Below are 18,634 nucleotides of genomic sequence, written 5' to 3'. Positions count from 1 at the left end.
GTGTACAGTCTCAGGGTGCTGGATTTGGGGTGGAACCCTCCATGCATGGTTAGTAGCTTCCGAGTCTTAACATCCATGGCCTTTATTTCTGCCATTGGCCAGCTAATTATTCCGGCAGGGTATCTGATTATTGGTAAGGCATAGTTGTTAATTGCACAGATCTTGTTCTTGCCATTGAGCTGGCTTCTCAGAACTTGCCTTATTTATTGGAGGTATTTGGCTGTGGCTCCTTTCCTTGTACTTGGGTACTCATCGAGGTTATCATTTGCTTGTGGTATTCCCAGGTACTTGTAACTGTCCTCAATGTCTGCTATTGTTCCTTCTGGGAGTGAGACCCCTTCTGTGTGGACGACCTTCCCTCTCTTTGTAACCATCCGAACACATTTCTCTAGTCCAAATGACATCCCAGTGTCAGTGCTGTAGATCCTGGTTGTGTGGATCAGTGAGTCGATGTCTCGCTCGTTCTTGGCGTACAGCTTGATGTCATCCATGTAGAGGAGGTGACTGATTGTGGCCCCATTCTTGAGTCGGTATCCGTAGCCAGTCTTGTTGATGATTTGGCTCAGGGGGTTCAGGCCTATGCAGAACAGCAGTGGGGACAGAGCATCTCCTTGGTGTATGCCACATTTGATGGACACTTGTGCAAGTGGTTTGCAGTTGGCTTCAAGGGTGATTTTCCATAACCCCATTAAATTTGCAATGAAGGCTCTTAGAGTCTTATTGATCTCTAAGCATTCAATGATCCAAGTATGTGGCATAGAATCATAGCCTTTTTTGTAATCAATCCAAGCCGTGCACAAGTTGGTGTGTCGGGTTTTGCAGTCTCGGGCGACTGTGTGGTCTACAAGGAGTTGGTGTTTGGCTCCTCTGCTGTTTATGCCTATGCCCTTCGGTGCCGTGCTCATGTATTTATCCATGTGCCCACTTATCTTAGCCGCTATGATGCCTGACATGAGCTTCCATGTTGTAGAGAGACAAGTTATTGGCCGATAGTTGGATGGGACTGAACCCTTTGAGGGATCCTTCTGGATCAGGATTGTGCACCCTTCAGTTAACCATTCAGGATGAGTCCCATTTTATAGCAGCTGGTTCAGGTGAGCTGCCAGTCGCTCATGGAGGGCAGTGAGTTTCTTCAGCCAGTAGGCATGGATCATGTCAGGTCCTGGTGCTGTCCAGTTTTTCATACCTGAGACTCTTTCTTGGACATCTGCCGCAGTGATGGTTACCAGGGCTTGCTCAAAGAGGTTGCTGTGGTCCTCTCATAGAGAGGTCAGCCACTGTGCATTGCTGTTGTGGGATGCTTCCCTTTCCCATATGCCTTTCCAGTATTGTCCAGTCTTCAGCCTTGGTGGGTCTGCTCTGTTGTTAGTACCCTGCCATTGGGTGTACACTTTAGCTGGTTGAGTGGAGAAGAGTCGGTTAATCCTCCTGGCTTCATTCTCTCTCGTGTATCTCTTTAGGCGGCTGGCCAAGGCCGCCTAAAGAGACTTTCTGATGGTACTTCACTCAACCGTTGTAATTGGCGTCGGGGTTGTCTGGTGTTCATTCGGGCCATGATTCTCTCTCTCAGGTCAGTTGCTGCCTCGTTCTGCTTTGATGGTTCGTTCATTACTGTGGCTACATACCCAGTCTCTGGGCGGGTAGTTGTAGTTAACTCCCCTCTGACCTGGCGTCCTGGCTCCTCCCCCTTGTCGTAGCATTTGTGTTGTACCACGTCAATCTCAAGTTGTGACAGCAGCTGCCGTTTGTGGATGTTGGAACACTGAGCTACTAGTTGTTTGGCAGTTAGTGTTGACTGGGGATGTCAAACTAACCATTCTTCCCACATTCTTTGCATGTAGCCTCTCTGACTAGGGTTACTTGAGTAGTAGCATTCCAACAGAGCTATATTTTCACCTCTTTCAGGTCTCAGTGTTTGTGCATTTTTCTGTTTAAACTTGAAAATCTGCCAATTTGCAGATTCTCTGTAGACTTTATGTAAAATATTCAAAATTCAACTCAGAATTCTGAAATACTGCAATGTGACTAAGTACTGATGCCATTTGTAAAGCAGCATATCTAGGAGCGGCATTTATCTGATTGACAGTAGCCCCCAAGGGTGGAAATAAGGAAGACTGTAATATTAGCTTCTGCGCTAAGCAGGTTTCCACTGTGCATATTATTGCATTTTAATGTTGATTTGGTGCTTGAACTATTAAAATAAACAGTTCTAAGCCTTTTTAGAGAGGTCTCAAGTACTCCTGGATTTTAGCAAACAATTTCTACTCAACTCAAAATCTGGTCAAAAGCAACAACATGTTTTATATAAAAAAATTCAGTAAGTTAGTGGTTAAAATGTACTGGAAAACAAAAAGCTCCAGAGTTTTTTCTGTAGAACTAAAGTGATTTTTTGTTTCGGTCTGCAAGAGAATCTTCCATCAGAAAATTCCAACTTGAACCAAAAAAAAACCAAACTGTCCTGTAAAATATTCAGCAACGTTTTAATTATCTTTTCATAATGCAGCTTTCACAGTAGACATTTCCATGAATTGGGTCAAAACTCATAGACAATGAACTTTGGAAAAACACTTATCAAATTGAAAATACGATAAGTCTCATTTTGAGCATTGTAGATAATGGAAACTTTTCATATTTGCATTATTTACCTTGATTTTTTCATTTCAAATAATTTGTTTCTTCAAACAGAGAAGTGTTTGGTGGAGAAACAACATCATAGATAAAATGATACTTAATGCTTGATTCCTGAGAATAACGAGATTTCTGCAGGAGTTTTGGGAAAACCAAGAATCCCAATTTCAAGGCTTCACAGTTTGTCTAACTGTGTCTTAGACAAAGACTAATCAGAGAAGAATAATTATTATATTGTTTGTCCTGATTTAGGCGACTCTAATGCTGAAAACTTCAGTTGATGAAATCTGCTCTGAAGCAGATCTCCACTTTGACCAATCTGCATTAGTCTTATAGAGATTCATGATTAGTCGAGCACTCCCCTTGCACTGACAGCTTACGAGAACTAAACCCACTTTACTTTTCCTGACATCATTATAAATCAAAGAAAAAATTTTAAATAGTTTTTAAAGTAATGTATCAGACTGGAGTCATCATCTACGTTTTCCAGAAACTGTCATCAATAATCTACTTTTCTGATGATGCAGTTGTGACTAGAAACATTACGTACGTCTCAAGAGTGAAGAGCTATTATTCATATTTCTTTTACTGATGTTTGATGGTAAATTAACTTTTTTGTCGTCTTGTGAGTGAGAAGATGTGCAAAGGTGTCTTTTTTCACATTAGTGGAATATGAACAAGGCTTTGCTCACATTTTGCTCTCGTGGTTTACGCCTCGCCCGTCTGCTGTATTCCTGAATGTTTGTCATGTTGTGCTTCACTCAGTTTAATTGATGCACATTTTTGCTCCACTTATACGCCAAAAAACTCCAAACTGCAGGAGTCTATGAAAATGTTAAAAAATAGTGGATCGGGGAAAACAGTGTGAGCTGACAGATAAGCAGGGCTGTGTTCGGGATGCTGATGATTGCAGGAGCTCCACCATAATGCATACTGTACACACAAATTTGATTTGGAAACATAACTGTACACATGTGAGTTTGGGCTTCAGAATTTCTCTGTTTGTTTTTGTTTTTTGCATGGATGAAAAAGAAACATTAATTCTGCTGCTGTTTGTGTCAAACTCTTTTTCATTTAGGGCCAAGTGAAGATCATCTGACTGGTTGTATCAGAATGTCTTAATAAAACCCAACAACAATTTGTTATAATATTAGTAAATAGTGTCTGCATTCAATAAGTACATCTTAAAATGAAATATCAAACATATTTTCACACTGATCAGCAGTTTATTTTTTATGTTTTACCAGGCTAGACAACCTATTGTTTTGGTCCCTTCAGTTTCTATATTGCTTATTTTTCCAATTTTAGTAAATAAAAATTGGTCAAATAAACAACAATTTCTGCTCTACTCCTAATTGCACTGGCTTAACAAATGAAAGTTGTTTTTTTATGTTTGGCCATCATTGTGCAGCTGTTGGTGTGTTTCAATGTGCTGTACTGGTGCAGAATTATTAAATACATTTGTAATTCGTGACATTTATATCTGTGTTTTAAAAAAAGAAATGCTTTAAATCAATTCAGCACTGTTTCTCTGTGTTGCACCGATATCGGCTGATACAGATTTGGCTGGACTTAATCTGTGTAAACTGAAAGAGCTTGTTTTTTTTAATTGATAAAAAAAAAAAAAAACTTTTTTTCTTGTAAAAATGTAAATATCTAAAGCAGTTGTGTTGTCACAGCATTGTTTTGTTCATTGTTTGTCTCTGTGTTCGCAGGAGAGCCGGCGGTGGCCCGAGAGAACAACTGCCTGACGGCGGCCAAGGCCTGCAACTTGAACGATACGTGCAAGAAGTACCGCTCAGCCTACATCAGCCCCTGCACCAGCCGCGTCTCCACCGCAGAGATCTGCAACAAAAGGAAGTGTCACAAGGCACTGCGGCAGTTCTTTGACAAGGTAAGGCACTGAACGCAATGTGACTGCTGATGAACAGAAGTTTGATGTCCACCACCAGGACATTTTTTTTTTTTAAAGAGAACAATAGTTTTTTTCAAGTAAATAAATTTGAGAAACTGTTAAAACTTAAACTGTTAGCCTTGTTTTGTTTGGCAAGGCTATGATTTTCAAGCACCAAGTATGTTTCTGTCCTTTTTCATTTTCAAACAAAATGACAAGGAGCATTGTAATTGCAGTCCAGCCTCCACGATGTTCAGCATTATAATCATGCTGGTTCAACCTGAAATAAACAGAAAGCTACTAAGAATGCAAAATGCTGTCGATCATAGACTGGTGTATTTTTTATTTCTATGCCTTATCAAACTTCAGCAAAAAAAATACAACTTAAGGAAGGAAAGGTCTTTATTTGTTTGTATTTTCTAGATATTGTTGACTACTTCATCCTATCGATGCTTTTATTTGGTTAAAGTCAATTCAATCTTGAGAATATTAACAAAAATAATTTATTCAAATCTTGGAACTAATCAGCAAACAGTCAACAAACAGTTTTCTCTTCTTCCTAGCAAACGATAAAGACTTTCACCTGTATTTGTTTACAGTAGCTGCTTTTCCATTACAAAAAACTTTGTCAATATGGCTATATAATACAATTTCACAATTGTGTTGTTTCCAATAAATAAGAAATGTAATTAAAGTCACACGAGAATATGTTTGTTGATGTGATGGCATCATCCTCCTGTCATTGTCTTTTCCATCAGTCAATGAGAACAAAATGTTTCTATTGTGGTTTTGTGAAATACACTAGTTTCAAGACAATTGAAAAACCACCTCATCTTAGATCAAAAGCATATTGAAAAATGTGTGGGTTTTTTTCAAATTTGCCTTGTTTCCATTGAGCAAATTGAAATAAACACACTTTTTTGTGTGTTTCCAAAATACACAATATGTTCAATGGCAAGAACAAACAATGGTTCAAACAAATGGCATGATGGTGTACTTTCTAGGTAATAAAGCTAAGAAACAATTTCCAGATGGTCTGTTGGTTTGTCATTGTTCAAAACAAAACAAACAAACAAAAAAAAAACTTGGATGTCGAATAGCAACAATTTAACAAGTTAAGCAACTTAACTTGATATTGATGCACATAACACTATACACATGGAGCAGAAATCTCATGGAAAAAATAACTGTTTCCCATTACCATAAAACTGTGAGAATTGGAATGATAAAATATATTTTATTAATGGAAACACGACAATTAAAAAAAAAAAAATCATCTTTTACATCAAAAGGTTTTGGCGCTAGAATGAGGTGTTTATTTTTTTGTGCAGTATCGGAATTTGTTTTAATTTGCAAAATTACTATGGAAACGCTTTTTTGTGTCACACGAGTTGTGTGATCGACTGGAGGATGATGAGGATGGTGAGGATGGTGAGCATGATGACGCTGTGTGTTTTTTAAAGACTGATCCTGTGAACAAACTTATTTGTGTGTGAATTAGTTTCTTATTTTTAAAAAAAGCTGCAATTGCAAAAATGTGTTTTTTGACAGTAGCAGAACATTGACAAAGTTTTGCTCACATTTGTAGTGGAAACACAGCTAATGTTGATTTTAAAACAACTTCCTCCTTTGACACACAGGTTCCTCCAAAGCACAGCTACGGCATGCTGTTCTGCTCGTGCCCTGTCAGCGACCAGACGGCGTGCTCCGAACGCAGGCGTCAAACCATTGTCCCTGTCTGCTCGTACGAGGAAAAGCAGATGCCAAACTGTCTGGAACTGCAGGCCTCCTGTAGGACCAACTACATCTGCAGGTTGGACACAGCAGAATGTGAAATAATAGTGATGTCATGAAGAAAACATGCAACAGAAGAAAGCTCAGTGGGACGAGGTGAAGATGCTAGTCAGGATTTGGAAGCTGGACTCCAAACATTACAGAATGTCTTCTAGACTAGTGAGATGAACAGTGGTTGATCCAATAAGCAAGAATGAAGTTTGTAAACCAGCACATTGGTTTATAAACCGTGTTGTCCTGTTTTCAACTGAACTAACTTCTTTATCCCAATGATGTTTGTGTGGTTGTTGATAGTTTTCTCTCAAAATTTTGATGGTTTGGTTAAAATTGTCCTAAAATTTACACACTTTATGTAAATTTGTATTTGTATATAAATGTATTTAACATATTTAATAAAAAATTAACATTACAAAAGTTAAACATACAGAAATTACTCATGAGAAAAAGTAGTAGTTACAACAGTAGTATTTCAGCTCTAAGTATTTAATATAGGTGTTTTTATGGGAATTTGAGAAGCAATTTTGATCATATTTCACATTTTATTGTGTCATGTAGCGTGGGGAGCTGGTCTTGGTCTTGAATCGGTCTCGACTTCCCTCAGTCTTGGTCTCGAATCCTAAAAGTCTTGATCTTGTCTCGGTCTTGATGCAGTCTGGTCTTGGTCTTGTCTTGGTCTCGGGTTAGGTGGTCTTGACTACAATTAAAGGGAAGCACTAGACATCATAAATGGTCTCTGCTCAGTCTGTGGCCTCTGGTTCCCCCCGCCTTTTCTGCCTCCGTCTCTTAACAGCAGCCAGCGTGAATGCAATAAATCCATACAACGAATTTTTCACTTCCCTCAATTTTGACCTTTTTCTCTCTCTCTCTCTCTCCTTTGTGCTCATGATCCATCAGACATATGCTGAGGGCTGAACAACAAGTCTCACCGCAATGCAGCTTCCTCTTAGTCCATTTGTCAGCAGATAGATTAAAGCCGTGCATTTCCACAGGCTCCCACAACATATGTCAGGTCTGGTCTGCTGGTTGTTGCTTTGCTCTGCTCCAGATTGGTGGGATTACATAGATCATGGAGAGGAAGGAGGTGTTCATGTGGATGATCTGGTGCATACTTACAACTGATTCCTCGTGGAGCTTCAAGAAAAATATGGAAATTATAATTATGCAGAAAATGGTTGACTTATGTGCATTACAGTGCAAAGTCTTAAATTATATCTTACTCTGTTTTTGCTTCTGAATGTCATAGTTCATAGGAATTATTCTGAGAAACTTCGTTGTTTTTTTTTTCTTGAGCATTTCAAATCAAGCTCGATAATAATGGCTAAAAAATCCACAAATACACATAGAAACATTAATTTTAATTGTTCAAACACCCAATATACATTATTACGTGTTAATATATATAGTGGAAACTGACTTGTCACCACTGCAGAAGCTAGTCTGACCGATTTCTGCTTTTGAGGGTTCAGCCAATCAATGTCAAATAAACAAAATGGAGCGCAAGGATTGGCTGATTGCAAATGCCAGCCAATAGCTTTTCAAGCAGCATTGCCCCTTGCTATGTCAGCTTCCCAGGCTGCATTTTATTTAAAATATTTTAGATTTACTCTACAAAAAAAATCAGAGGTGAATCATCGAATGCATCGAATTGTATAACAGTGATGATGTGATTCCATAAACTGTCTTAGCATTTTGGGCATAAAACCAATGGAAAACCTCTTCAAGGTGAAAATGACAGATGAACCACATTTTTGTATTCGCCCTTTTCAAATGCTGCTCTGGGCAACCACCCATACGGTTCATATCAAAAAGCCACCAGGATCTGTGGTTTATGTTTAATTTAGTAAACTATGCGTAGCTACATTAAGCAGAAGAGCAGAAGAATAATTACAGTATTTTAAAATTGTCCTCAGACATTCCCATAGTGTCATCTAACTGATTCATTTATCTCCATGCTTTTTCTTTCACACACTTTGTGCCTCCCTTTTAGATTTTCCTGTTTGTAAAATTTTTAAGATAATTCTATTCTTTTACAGCCCTGTTTTCAAATGAATTTTATAGATGTATTATTTTCTAAAAAAAAAAAAAAAAGACTAGAAAAACAGAAAATGTTCTAAAATATTTTGAATATTTGCTACTGCTGTCTCTACAGGTTAATATCCTTGTTTTGATTTTCTTTTTTTGGAATAGCTTGTGCTAAAATTGTTGAATTGTGAGTTGTATTTTGAAAGTCAAGTTGAACCCTCTTCCTGTGTGTCTTAACATTTTTGTCCCAAAAGTATTAAATTCTTATGACAAAATCTGCCAGAATAAAAGGTTGAACTACAGGCATACTGCTGTTAAAGTCAGGGGAGGCTACTGTGAGGAGCTCAAAAAGAAAAGAATGAAAAATTTCTTTTTTTTAAATAAATATTTATTATTTGTATTTACCAATTAAATCTTGCTTCCAGACTTTTGGCAGGTATCATACCTGCTGTTGGGAATTTATGGAGTTGTACTGGCAGCAGTATGCAACATGTTCCCAGTGAAGTGCTATGAGTCATGGAGTTAAGATCTGTGACAAATTACTTTGAGCATATTTTAATAACTTAAATACAAATAAAAAAAAACATTGATCTTATGGTCTGGAAATCTGCTCTTCATTTTTAGCCATTTTATCAGAAATGTAAACTATCATTTCCTAATGTTTGTTGGATTTCAGAAGCTGTAACCCTCTCACTGAAAGAGCTCCTTTTTATGGAGAACTCCTAAACAATGTTACTGATAACAGTCGAAACGGGTCCAAATTCTGCAAAGACATTCAAAACATGTTTGGACTCGCTGCATGACATCATGTCAGGAATGACATGATTTTTATTTGATCTTTTCATTTTATACCAAAGCAAACGTAACACAGTCATCTTATTCCACTGAAGATGACCATTAGAAATTCTAACTCAACTAGAACAGCAAGCAGTTGCTGGCCTTTATAAGCTACTCCCTAAAAAGGGAGTAGCTTTTTAGGGAGTATATATATACAAACCACAGCTTTGTATATATGAGTGCATGTGCACATATGTGTATGTGTGTGTGCATACATGGGCAGTTAAGAAGCTAAAAGAGATGTAAAAAAAAATGCAGAATTATTTATTCCCAACAAAAATAACTTGGCTCCTATTCTTCTTTTTTCTTGCTGTCTGTGTCGGTCTGTGTGGTCTACGCTACACACCGACCCATTGCCATAGCAACTGATTGACAACAGCTCCACAAGTGTATCAGGATTCAACACAAGAAAACACACAGGAACACAACATTCAGTGTGCTACAGTTTTATGTTTATTTTTTTTATTAATAATAAGTGATCGTCTGAACACTGAATAACTATTTTAAACACTGAACTGAAATACATCAAATTCTGCGTGTGTGTGTTTTAGGTCCCGACTGGCTGACTTCTTTGTAAACTGCATGTCGGAGCCTCGCTCGCTGTCTGGCTGTCTGAAGGAGAACTACGCTGACTGTCTCCTGGCTTACTCCGGCCTTATTGGTGAGTCCCAACATGCAAACATGATAAGTAAATGTAGATGTGGGGGGTGGGAAGTTATCCAGGAGTCAATTGAATTCTTCCTTCCAGTTCATCTGATTTGTTTACACATCTCACCGTCTTTCACCGACAAGTGGAAACTTTAAGGAAGTTCATTTTTCCTTGAATCCAAGCAAACTGTCAGCTCGGCTTTTCTCGTTTCCTGCAAGTGACCAAACCGAGCCGCTCACATATATATATTGTCCACATAGTGCCAATTTATTCTGCCTACTGCGAAACAAAAAAAGACCCTTATTGGACAGCAGCCAGCTCAAGGGAACAATCCATTGGGGGAGTGAGAAATCACTGACTGAAGCTATTTGCTTCCCCTCGCAGAGAGAAAAGGCTATTCTTCACTTCAGCCCCTCTGCATTCTGCTTCCTCAGTTTGTTTCCTTTGTATGTGAAGGAAAATAAATGAATACATGTGGTATTTATTTATCGTTTCATGCAAAAGAGAAGGTCTTCAGAAGTGTTTAAAATGATCATTTTAGACACTATTTCAGACAGAAACTGTGGGTAAGATCACATTCCTTGCTGAACTTGAGTAATTCAATGAATCCTTGCATCCACCTGCTGCAGGCACCGTGATGACCCCCAACTACCTGCGCTCCCCCAAAATTAGCGTCTCCCCTTACTGCGACTGCACCAACAGTGGCAACAACAAAGATGACTGCGACAAGTTCACAGAGTTTTTTACGGAGAACACCTGCCTCCGTAAGTTTTCTGTTCTCGAATCATGGCTCTTCCTTATGATGGTTTACTATTTTCATCCTCTCTGCTGGTCTTTATCCTGCTCTGTGTTCATATCCCCTCTTTTTTTTCTTTTTCCTCTCCTCCAAACCAAATTTATCCCTCTGCCGAGGTTGCGTTATTTTCCCACAGCATTACAGAGAAACCAGCCTTGCTGCACCGCAGTGTCTGACTGAGTGCATTGTGTTCCTGGTTTGCTGTTTGTGTGCCTTAAGGCTGTTGTTGAACTCTTCTCACGGTTTCCACAGACAAAAAAAGCTTTTTATGCAACTGTTTTATACACAAAATTATTCTGTTTCTGGGGAAAAAAAGTAGGAACATTTGAAAAACTATTTTTTTCTGTATGTGTTCCTAAGCAAACAACTGGTGCTAATCTAATTAAATTGTTATATAATCAACATCCATCCTTCCATCTACTGTCTATTGACTTTTTACATCTATATGTAAAAAGTAGATGTGCTTTTTACATATAGATGTAAAAAAGTACATCTACTTTTTACATCTACATCTACCAAAAGTAGATCGGTGATCATGACACCAATGATCACATTGGTGTCATGAAGGAAGAGGGCGATGGAACTATTCAGCAGAGTGATTGCAATTCTTCTCACATTGTTTTTCTCAGGATATCCATGGTTCCTACTTGTTCAAGTTGAGCTCATTTGTCTGTAGAAGTAGCTCATCCAGCTCCTGGGCTCATAGACAGCAGACTTTACAAAAGTTGCAAATAGCTGGCTTAGAATCAAACCATACTTTCTCTTTCCTGATGTGTTTGTTGAATTGATCAAATTACCAACTTTCCCTGAATTCACACCACATGATTCTATCACTATGTCTTATCAACATTTCCCCTTACACCAGAACAGACTTAAAAATGTACATAAGTCTAGAAGCTAACCAGTTTTTCAAATGTAGACAGCTACATGAGGGTGGGTCAATTTCCCCTTGGTTATTGATAATTAGATAAGTGCCTTCGCCTTAATGCAATATTTGAAAGCATCTTACCAATTTTACTTATGAGGTCTATCACCGTTAATATTCATACCTTCTAAAAAGTGTTCACTTCAAATCCTAAAATACCCTGAGGCCTGCCAGTCCTTGTGATTGACGGCTGCTATCCATATCTGACTTCTTTCCTCTTCAAAGGTTATACAATAAAATGACAAGTTTGGTTTGCATCTATGCAGCTGATCGTACAGCACCATATGAATATTTTTACTAAATGAAAGTAACCAATTGTTTGTTTTGTTGACTTTTTAAGAGTTAATGAGTGCAGACGTCATGGCGGATTGGGACACTTTTTGAAGGATGTTCGATGTAGTCATTGGGTGAGGGGTGAGAGCTGGGGAGTTAGCAATACTCCCCAGCTATATATGCAAAAAGTCATATATACAAATTGTTTGGATATATTCCTCATGTTCTCCACTCATAATACGGTGCAGCAAATGACTATTATTCTGTACCCAGAATGCATTGCTGTACGACTACAGGTTGTGGTAACCAGTTTAAAATCTGATGATATCCTGTGCGCTTTCTGACAGAAGCCCTGCATGGTCAGAAAGGTAAACTCAGCTACAGAGTTAGCAATACTCAAAACTGAAACTAGGAGAGAAAGGTCTGTTCCAAACCACGTCCTGAACAAAATGCAGTAACACATCTAATCCTGTCGAAAGTGATACACATTCAGAGAAGTGAAACAAGGCAATTGTCCACATCATGTTAACATTTCATTTCCAGGTAACACACAAAAATGTTTTTAATTAATTCATTCTAGCAAATATAACATAATTATGTCACATGTTAACCTAACAAAATAATTTTGAATTTTGCAAACACAATATGTTTTAGCTCAGCAAATTACCTCAACGATACCTCTTTTGGCCAAAAGGGGGCAGTAATGCAGCGTAGGCTGCAATAAAACTGGATGAAAAGAAAAAACTGTGTAAACCAGATTCATCTGGATATTCATCAAAAGACTACAATGATGTAACATGTTTTCTAAGCTTGAGCATGAACATAGCTGAATTTAGCTTTTGCATTAGCTTCCCTTAAATAACATGTTGGTGTAGCACTTTAGCATTAGTGGAGCTAAAATTTATAATTAGTGCTATAGGGTTAGTCCTACTAACATATTAGTTAGTGATGCCCACTACTGCCTAAACTTTTCCTTTAAATAAAATCTTCAGTCAGCAGGGAATACTATGTGATCCTACAGCCAGTGGTGGGAAGTTACTTTTACTTTTTTGTACTTAAGTACAATTTTTGTGTATCTGTACTTTACTTAAGTAGATTTAATAATGGGTACTTTCTACTTTTACTCCACTACATTTTACAGTAAGTATCTGTACTTTCTACTTCACTGCATTTCTACAAAAGTGTCGCGTTACTCGTTACATCCAAGTCGCATTGTGCTTTTTTCCTGTTAAAATGTGAAGTTCAGGGACTTAAGGTGGCGCCGTAAAATCCAAGCAATAACGTGACTTACGTGTCTGCTGTCACCCATCGCCTCCCCCTTTACTCGCACGCGGCTCTGAGACATGCGCAGTGGTTTCCTCTGAGTGGGAGAAAATGTCTGTCTAATCGTCAGTAATATAATAGCGCTGCATAAATCTTAAGATATGGCGACATGTAAAATAAGCAGCGCTTCGTTTTCACAGACGGTGGGGACTTCATCCAACTTTTAGTGCAACTTTGAAGGAAAGTTTAAAGAAAGGTAAGATCTGTAGACGTGATGCTAGCAAAGCTGGCTGTACTGACAGACACACATGTTGCATCCGCGATGAAAAAAAGTTGTCACTCATGCTCTGAATTATTGTGTGGAGGTGTTGACTGAGGTATCGCATATATGGGGCAATGCTGTGACCAAAGTCTGCATTGATGTGACATTCAGCAACAATCCGATTCTTCTGGACGGATCTTTACTGATTAAATTTATTACAGCTCTAAGTATTTAATATCTAGGTGTTTTATGGGAACGTGGATCTTTCAGATCAATTTGAGAAGCAATTTTGATAGGTAAAACTTAATTTTTTTGTGTCACGTAGCATGGGGGTGCTGGTCTTGACTTGGTCTTGGTTTAGGTGGTCTTGACTACAACTTTGCTACGTGGCTCCTCGGTTGCATGACCTCCCCCACCTTCTTTCCATCCCGTTTCTGTTGGATTTCTTTAAAAATAAAGGCCACTAGTGGCAAAAAAAGTGAATTTCATGCTATGTCAGGACAAGAGACAAGATGTTTCCATCCCTGAAATTATGATGCATAGAATCACATATCTAAGTCTAAACTATGTTACAGAGAGTAAACATAATAAAAACATGCTTTATCTGTGGCATTGTTCATTAAAATGGCACATTAGTGATGTATTAAAACTACAATCGGTTCACTTAATGATATTGTATTAGCGATCAGGTAATGCATTCAGCAAGTACTTTTACTTTTAATAGTTAAGTATTTTTAAAAGCCAGTACTTTTTTACTTTTACTTAAGTAAAAATGTTAATGTGGTAGTTTTACTTTTACTAGAGTACATTTTTGTCTGTATATTTGTACTTTTACTTAAATAAATTTGTTGAGTACTTTCTCCACCACTGCCTACAGCCAATCTCTAGCTGTTGTTTCATGCTGCATGGCCCTTTTTACTGACCAACAGTATAATAAATCACTTGGATATTGATCATAATATGCATTCATTCTTTTCAGCTTTTTGTTAATTTCAGAAATGTTTTTGATTTCTTTTAACCAGCTATAATATTTGTTAAAAATTATTTTTTGTGTTTTGCTGCACTTGAAATGGAAGACCTTGACATGAAGAAGAGCTTTTTAAAGCAAATGAATTGTTTCTTTCAATGATTATATTTTACTCTTTTTTGATATTAGACTATCAGCTGATGCCTTTTTCACAGCTGAGTTTAATGCAATGTGACTATTTATTAATTTTTCTTTGAAGGACAGAGGGGTCAAGCAGGGAACATGCTACTCAAGGACGAGTGAGATGAATTTGTAACCATTAGTGTTATACTAAAATCTTGTTCAAATAAAGAGCATAATGAACAATGAAAGAGATATATTCAAATGTAAGAGTTGTCTCAGCTTTAAGTACTTCTAAAAATGGTTCTGAAAATGCAGAGATAGTTTTTATGTAAAAGGTGGTACAATAAACAAAGAACACATACATTTTTCAGACGTGGTACAAAAGTACCATGTACTTTTCTGTGTACCTCCAAAATATTAGCGCAAAATGCACCTATTCATGGATTTAATTTTTTTGTAGATCATATTAAAAGTACTGTAATCAAAATGAAAATTTGTGGGCTAACATACCTAGGCACAATGCCGCTTGACAAGCCATTGGCTAGCATTTGGAAAGCATGCAGAAGTTATTTTCCTTGGGGCATCCTTTGGTACTGAAATGGCAATAAAAATGGAAAGAAAATAAAAATTAAACATAACTTTTGCAAACTGCAGTAGTGTTAGAAAAATAGTCTAAAGTAATGGATATTGTAGAAGACTGTGTGCTTCTAACTTGCGCTAATTTCAGATTTCTCATCAATTGAATCTTCCTCGGTCAGAAGGAATAGGCCAACTTCACCGGTGCCGCTTAGGTTTATTGATTGAATACATGGTACAGATGATGACGGAAGGATGTGGTTGTATTCGTTTTTGTATGTATATGTATGTGGGTGTGTATGCGGGGGGGGTGTATGTGTGTGTGTATATGTGTGCAGTTATCTGAAACAGAAGAAACAATACAGAAACAATAAATGCATATTAATAGCCAAAGCGGCTACACATACATGCAGGATGAAAATGGTCTGTATTAACAGAAATCCAATAGAAGGCACCATAACGCCACACATGGGTTATCGGTAAATTGCAATAAACATACAAATGACAGAAACCGTCAGAAAATATGAATTAACGGCAAATTTCGTCATATGCTACTGCTATGGTAATATATCTGGCAAAGGATAGCATAGAACGTGAGTCACCGGTATTACAAGTAATAGCTTGCATCATCAGTAGCCAGAGAAAACACGAGGCTAATTTCACCTCCTTGGGCTAATAACTGACATAAACCCAAATATTGGGCAGAAAAATATATATAATAAAAACGCACACAGGTCTCATACACACGGGATTAAAGAAGAATTGATGGTTGATGCTATCCGTGGATGGATTTTTTTATGCCACCGAGCTGGTCAGAAACACAGAAATAACTCGCTCATCTACGTGACATTCGAACTACAAAAAACGAACGGATGCACCACGGGTAATGTAGTGCTAAACGAACAGACGGACTTTTAACAGTTATTGCTGTTTTAATTACACCAGTTTGAAAATCAGTCTAAGCCGTCAGAAGGTGCAATCGCGTTGCTAATGAATCTGTTACTGATTCAGTCGATAAAACAATGAACCAGAAGACACCTGTGACAAGCAGCCCGTTAATCACAGCATTCCTAAATCACTGTGTGCTTTGGAACGTCACAGACGGGGAAAATAATGAACTTCAGTGACAACGAGGGGAACTTGCTACTGCTGGTGTTTCTGCTCTGCAGAAGTAAAGTTGCTGGTTTGGTTTTTCCCCGTCAGAATGGGATGAGAAAACACCAACAAGACGCTGCCTCATTTTCACCAACTCTTCTGTCTTGTGCACTTTTCTTTCTGCTTCTCTGTTATTTTAATTTCACCCTGCTTGGTTTATCTTATTATGCTATTCCTGGTTAACAAAGTCAGTCTTTTTGCCAAAAATCACATTTTTCAATTAAAAATTACTAAGGCCATTATTTTAGGGAGATCATGCTATTTGACAAAGCTAGTCAACTTATTGTTTCTGTCAGTTTCAGTTTCTTTAATATTTATTTTACATTGGCTGTTCTACTCCTAACTGAACCGACTGAACAAATAAAAGCTTTTGTCTGTATTTAAAAAAAAAAGAAAAAAAAACTTCTGCTCCGTTTTCCTGTATCATATCGGTATGATATGATACCGATATCATACCGATATGATATCGGTATGATACCGATATCATACAGCATCCCTGCTGGCATCCCTGCTGTGTAATGTCTCAAAGTCAAATTTGTAAGACCAGAGAAGGTTAATAAAAGCTTTAAATCTATTTTTATGCTATTCAATGTCTTGTCAGTTTTAATAAACAGATTCAGTAGTTGACTCTCTTTTTTTCGCTGTTTCTGTATTTTCTGATCACTTACTTTTACTCATTCCCCTTCCACTTGGCAGTCCTCATCCTTTCCTTTCTGGTCTCAGCCGTTGTCCTTTCATGCCTTGCCTCTTTCTGCTCTCATTAAGCTTGCTCAGCAGTAACTGGAACTGACAACTCTAAAGATCCTGACACACACCAGCCACAGGGTCACAACAAAAGAGGAAGACGGAGAAAGGGCAGAAGTAGAGAGAGCATCTAGTCCGTGTGCTACAGTTTAGACTCCTTATCGTGGAAGAGCTGGAATTTCCTAATTAAGACAGATTTGAATTTATCAGCCTTTAATTCTGAAGCGTGCAGCCTTCTTTTTTTGGCTTCTGACCCTATTAAAATAAAGCCAACGGAGTCTGCAGTTTGAGATATTCCTCATGTGGTTTTTCTCTTAACTTGATAAAAGCATGAAGAATATCTGGTGAGAAGATAGCAAATCCATTTTGATATTGTAATTTGTCTTACAGTTTATCAGCGTTTGCAGAGTGACTTCTCAGCTGAGATTTGTATCTGCCGCTTAATACTCTCAAAACGACACCAAAGTCTTAATGTGTTCAAAGCTTTTCCATGGCTCGTTCTCTGGAAATGCAAAGGTCACACTAGCCATCTGAATTCTATCTTTACAACAATCACTGTGTGTGTAAAGTGAGATATAAAGCAGTAAATAAAGATGTCGGTGTGGGAGTCCTCCCTGCTAACAGCAGTATCTACTGCGGAGAGAAGATTGTATCATGTTTGGTGAAATGCACTGTGTGGTTGGATGTTTGGATGAATGTTTGGGTTTCCAAATTAAAACAAGAAAAACTTTTTTTAAGTAAGTTATTTCCACAGCTTACATTCAGGGACTCCCCCCAGAAAACTAGCTAAGCCCGCTGGTTGAAAAATCATCCAGCAGCCGGCTGTGTTTCAGTTAAAAAATGTTCAGAAAATATAAGTTTTATGTATTGTCAATAATGTCTTCCAATAACACATAACCATCACCTATTAAGCCTTATAAAGGCAAACAGAAAAAAATACAATTAAAACAAGGACCCACTTTGTAATTCAGCTGTTTCATCCTAATTAAAGTGTTTAAAAGGTCTTGATCATTTTTCTGTGACTTGTCACTTTATTTAGTCCATTTTTACTAATGTGATACTTCAAATGTGCATTAAAAAAACCATGTTGGAAATTCAGCTTAAATAATATCACTTGAAGGAATCTAAACAGAGCTGTTTGTAATTTGGACGTCATATTGCGCGGTCGAAAAAGACCGATCCATTCTGTGATGAAGAGTGTTAGTCATATTAGAGAGAAGAATGACAATCTTCATACATATTCTCCTTTTCTGAGTACATTTCAATGGATGTTTTCCAATAATTTTTGGAAATCTTAGTCAAAAGTCATAAAATATTTCTACCATATTTCCTCTGAAGCTGTTCGAAAGATACTTTGGTCTAGAAAATGTTTATCTATGGTTATATTTATGAAGAAATATTTATATAGTTATATTTTGGTACAGTAGTGACTGTAAACTGGTTTTATGTCTCCCGACTCAACAGGGACAGAAATACCAATTCCTCGGCTGTGGAAAGCCAAGCACTCCATCTCAGAGTTTACTATGCAAATTCACTGGAGGATTACTGCGAAACCCTTATATTAATACTTCCAAGTGTTGAAGTTTAATCTGTATGAGGGCAGGTTAAACCCACTGGTTCTTTTTCTGGCTCCAAACAGGGCCAAGCAACACCACTTAAACGAGATTATCATAAATTAGGTTTCACATTTTACTGAAAATAATTACTCTGGTTGCTGCTGTCATAA

The 18,634-nt window shown here is 37.7% G+C and overlaps 1 protein-coding gene across 4 annotated transcripts in view; it reads left to right on the top strand.

Moving 5' to 3' along the window:
• Nucleotides 1–18,634, top strand: part of LOC103476613 (GDNF family receptor alpha-1-like) — a 150,140-nt gene that overhangs the window by 102,873 nt on the left and 28,633 nt on the right. For 3 of the 4 annotated variants that reach the window (XM_008429088.3, XM_008429087.3, XM_008429090.3), the window contains 4 exons: nt 4,344–4,522; nt 6,163–6,335; nt 9,727–9,836; nt 10,454–10,588. In XM_008429088.3, the coding sequence (XP_008427310.2) occupies nt 4,344–4,522; nt 6,163–6,335; nt 9,727–9,836; nt 10,454–10,588 (597 nt within the window). The remainder of the gene's footprint in view (nt 1–4,343; nt 4,523–6,162; nt 6,336–9,726; nt 9,837–10,453; nt 10,589–18,634) is intronic. The other variant, XM_081616079.1, reaches the window with a different exon arrangement.

This window comes from Poecilia reticulata, chromosome 15, assembly GCF_904066995.2.
Source record: "Poecilia reticulata chromosome 15, P_reticulata-male-v2, whole genome shotgun sequence".
NCBI classification, from domain to species: domain Eukaryota; kingdom Metazoa; phylum Chordata; class Actinopteri; order Cyprinodontiformes; family Poeciliidae; genus Poecilia; species Poecilia reticulata.
Note: the sequence above shows the minus strand (reverse complement) of the source record. Positions and strands in the feature narration are given on the sequence as shown.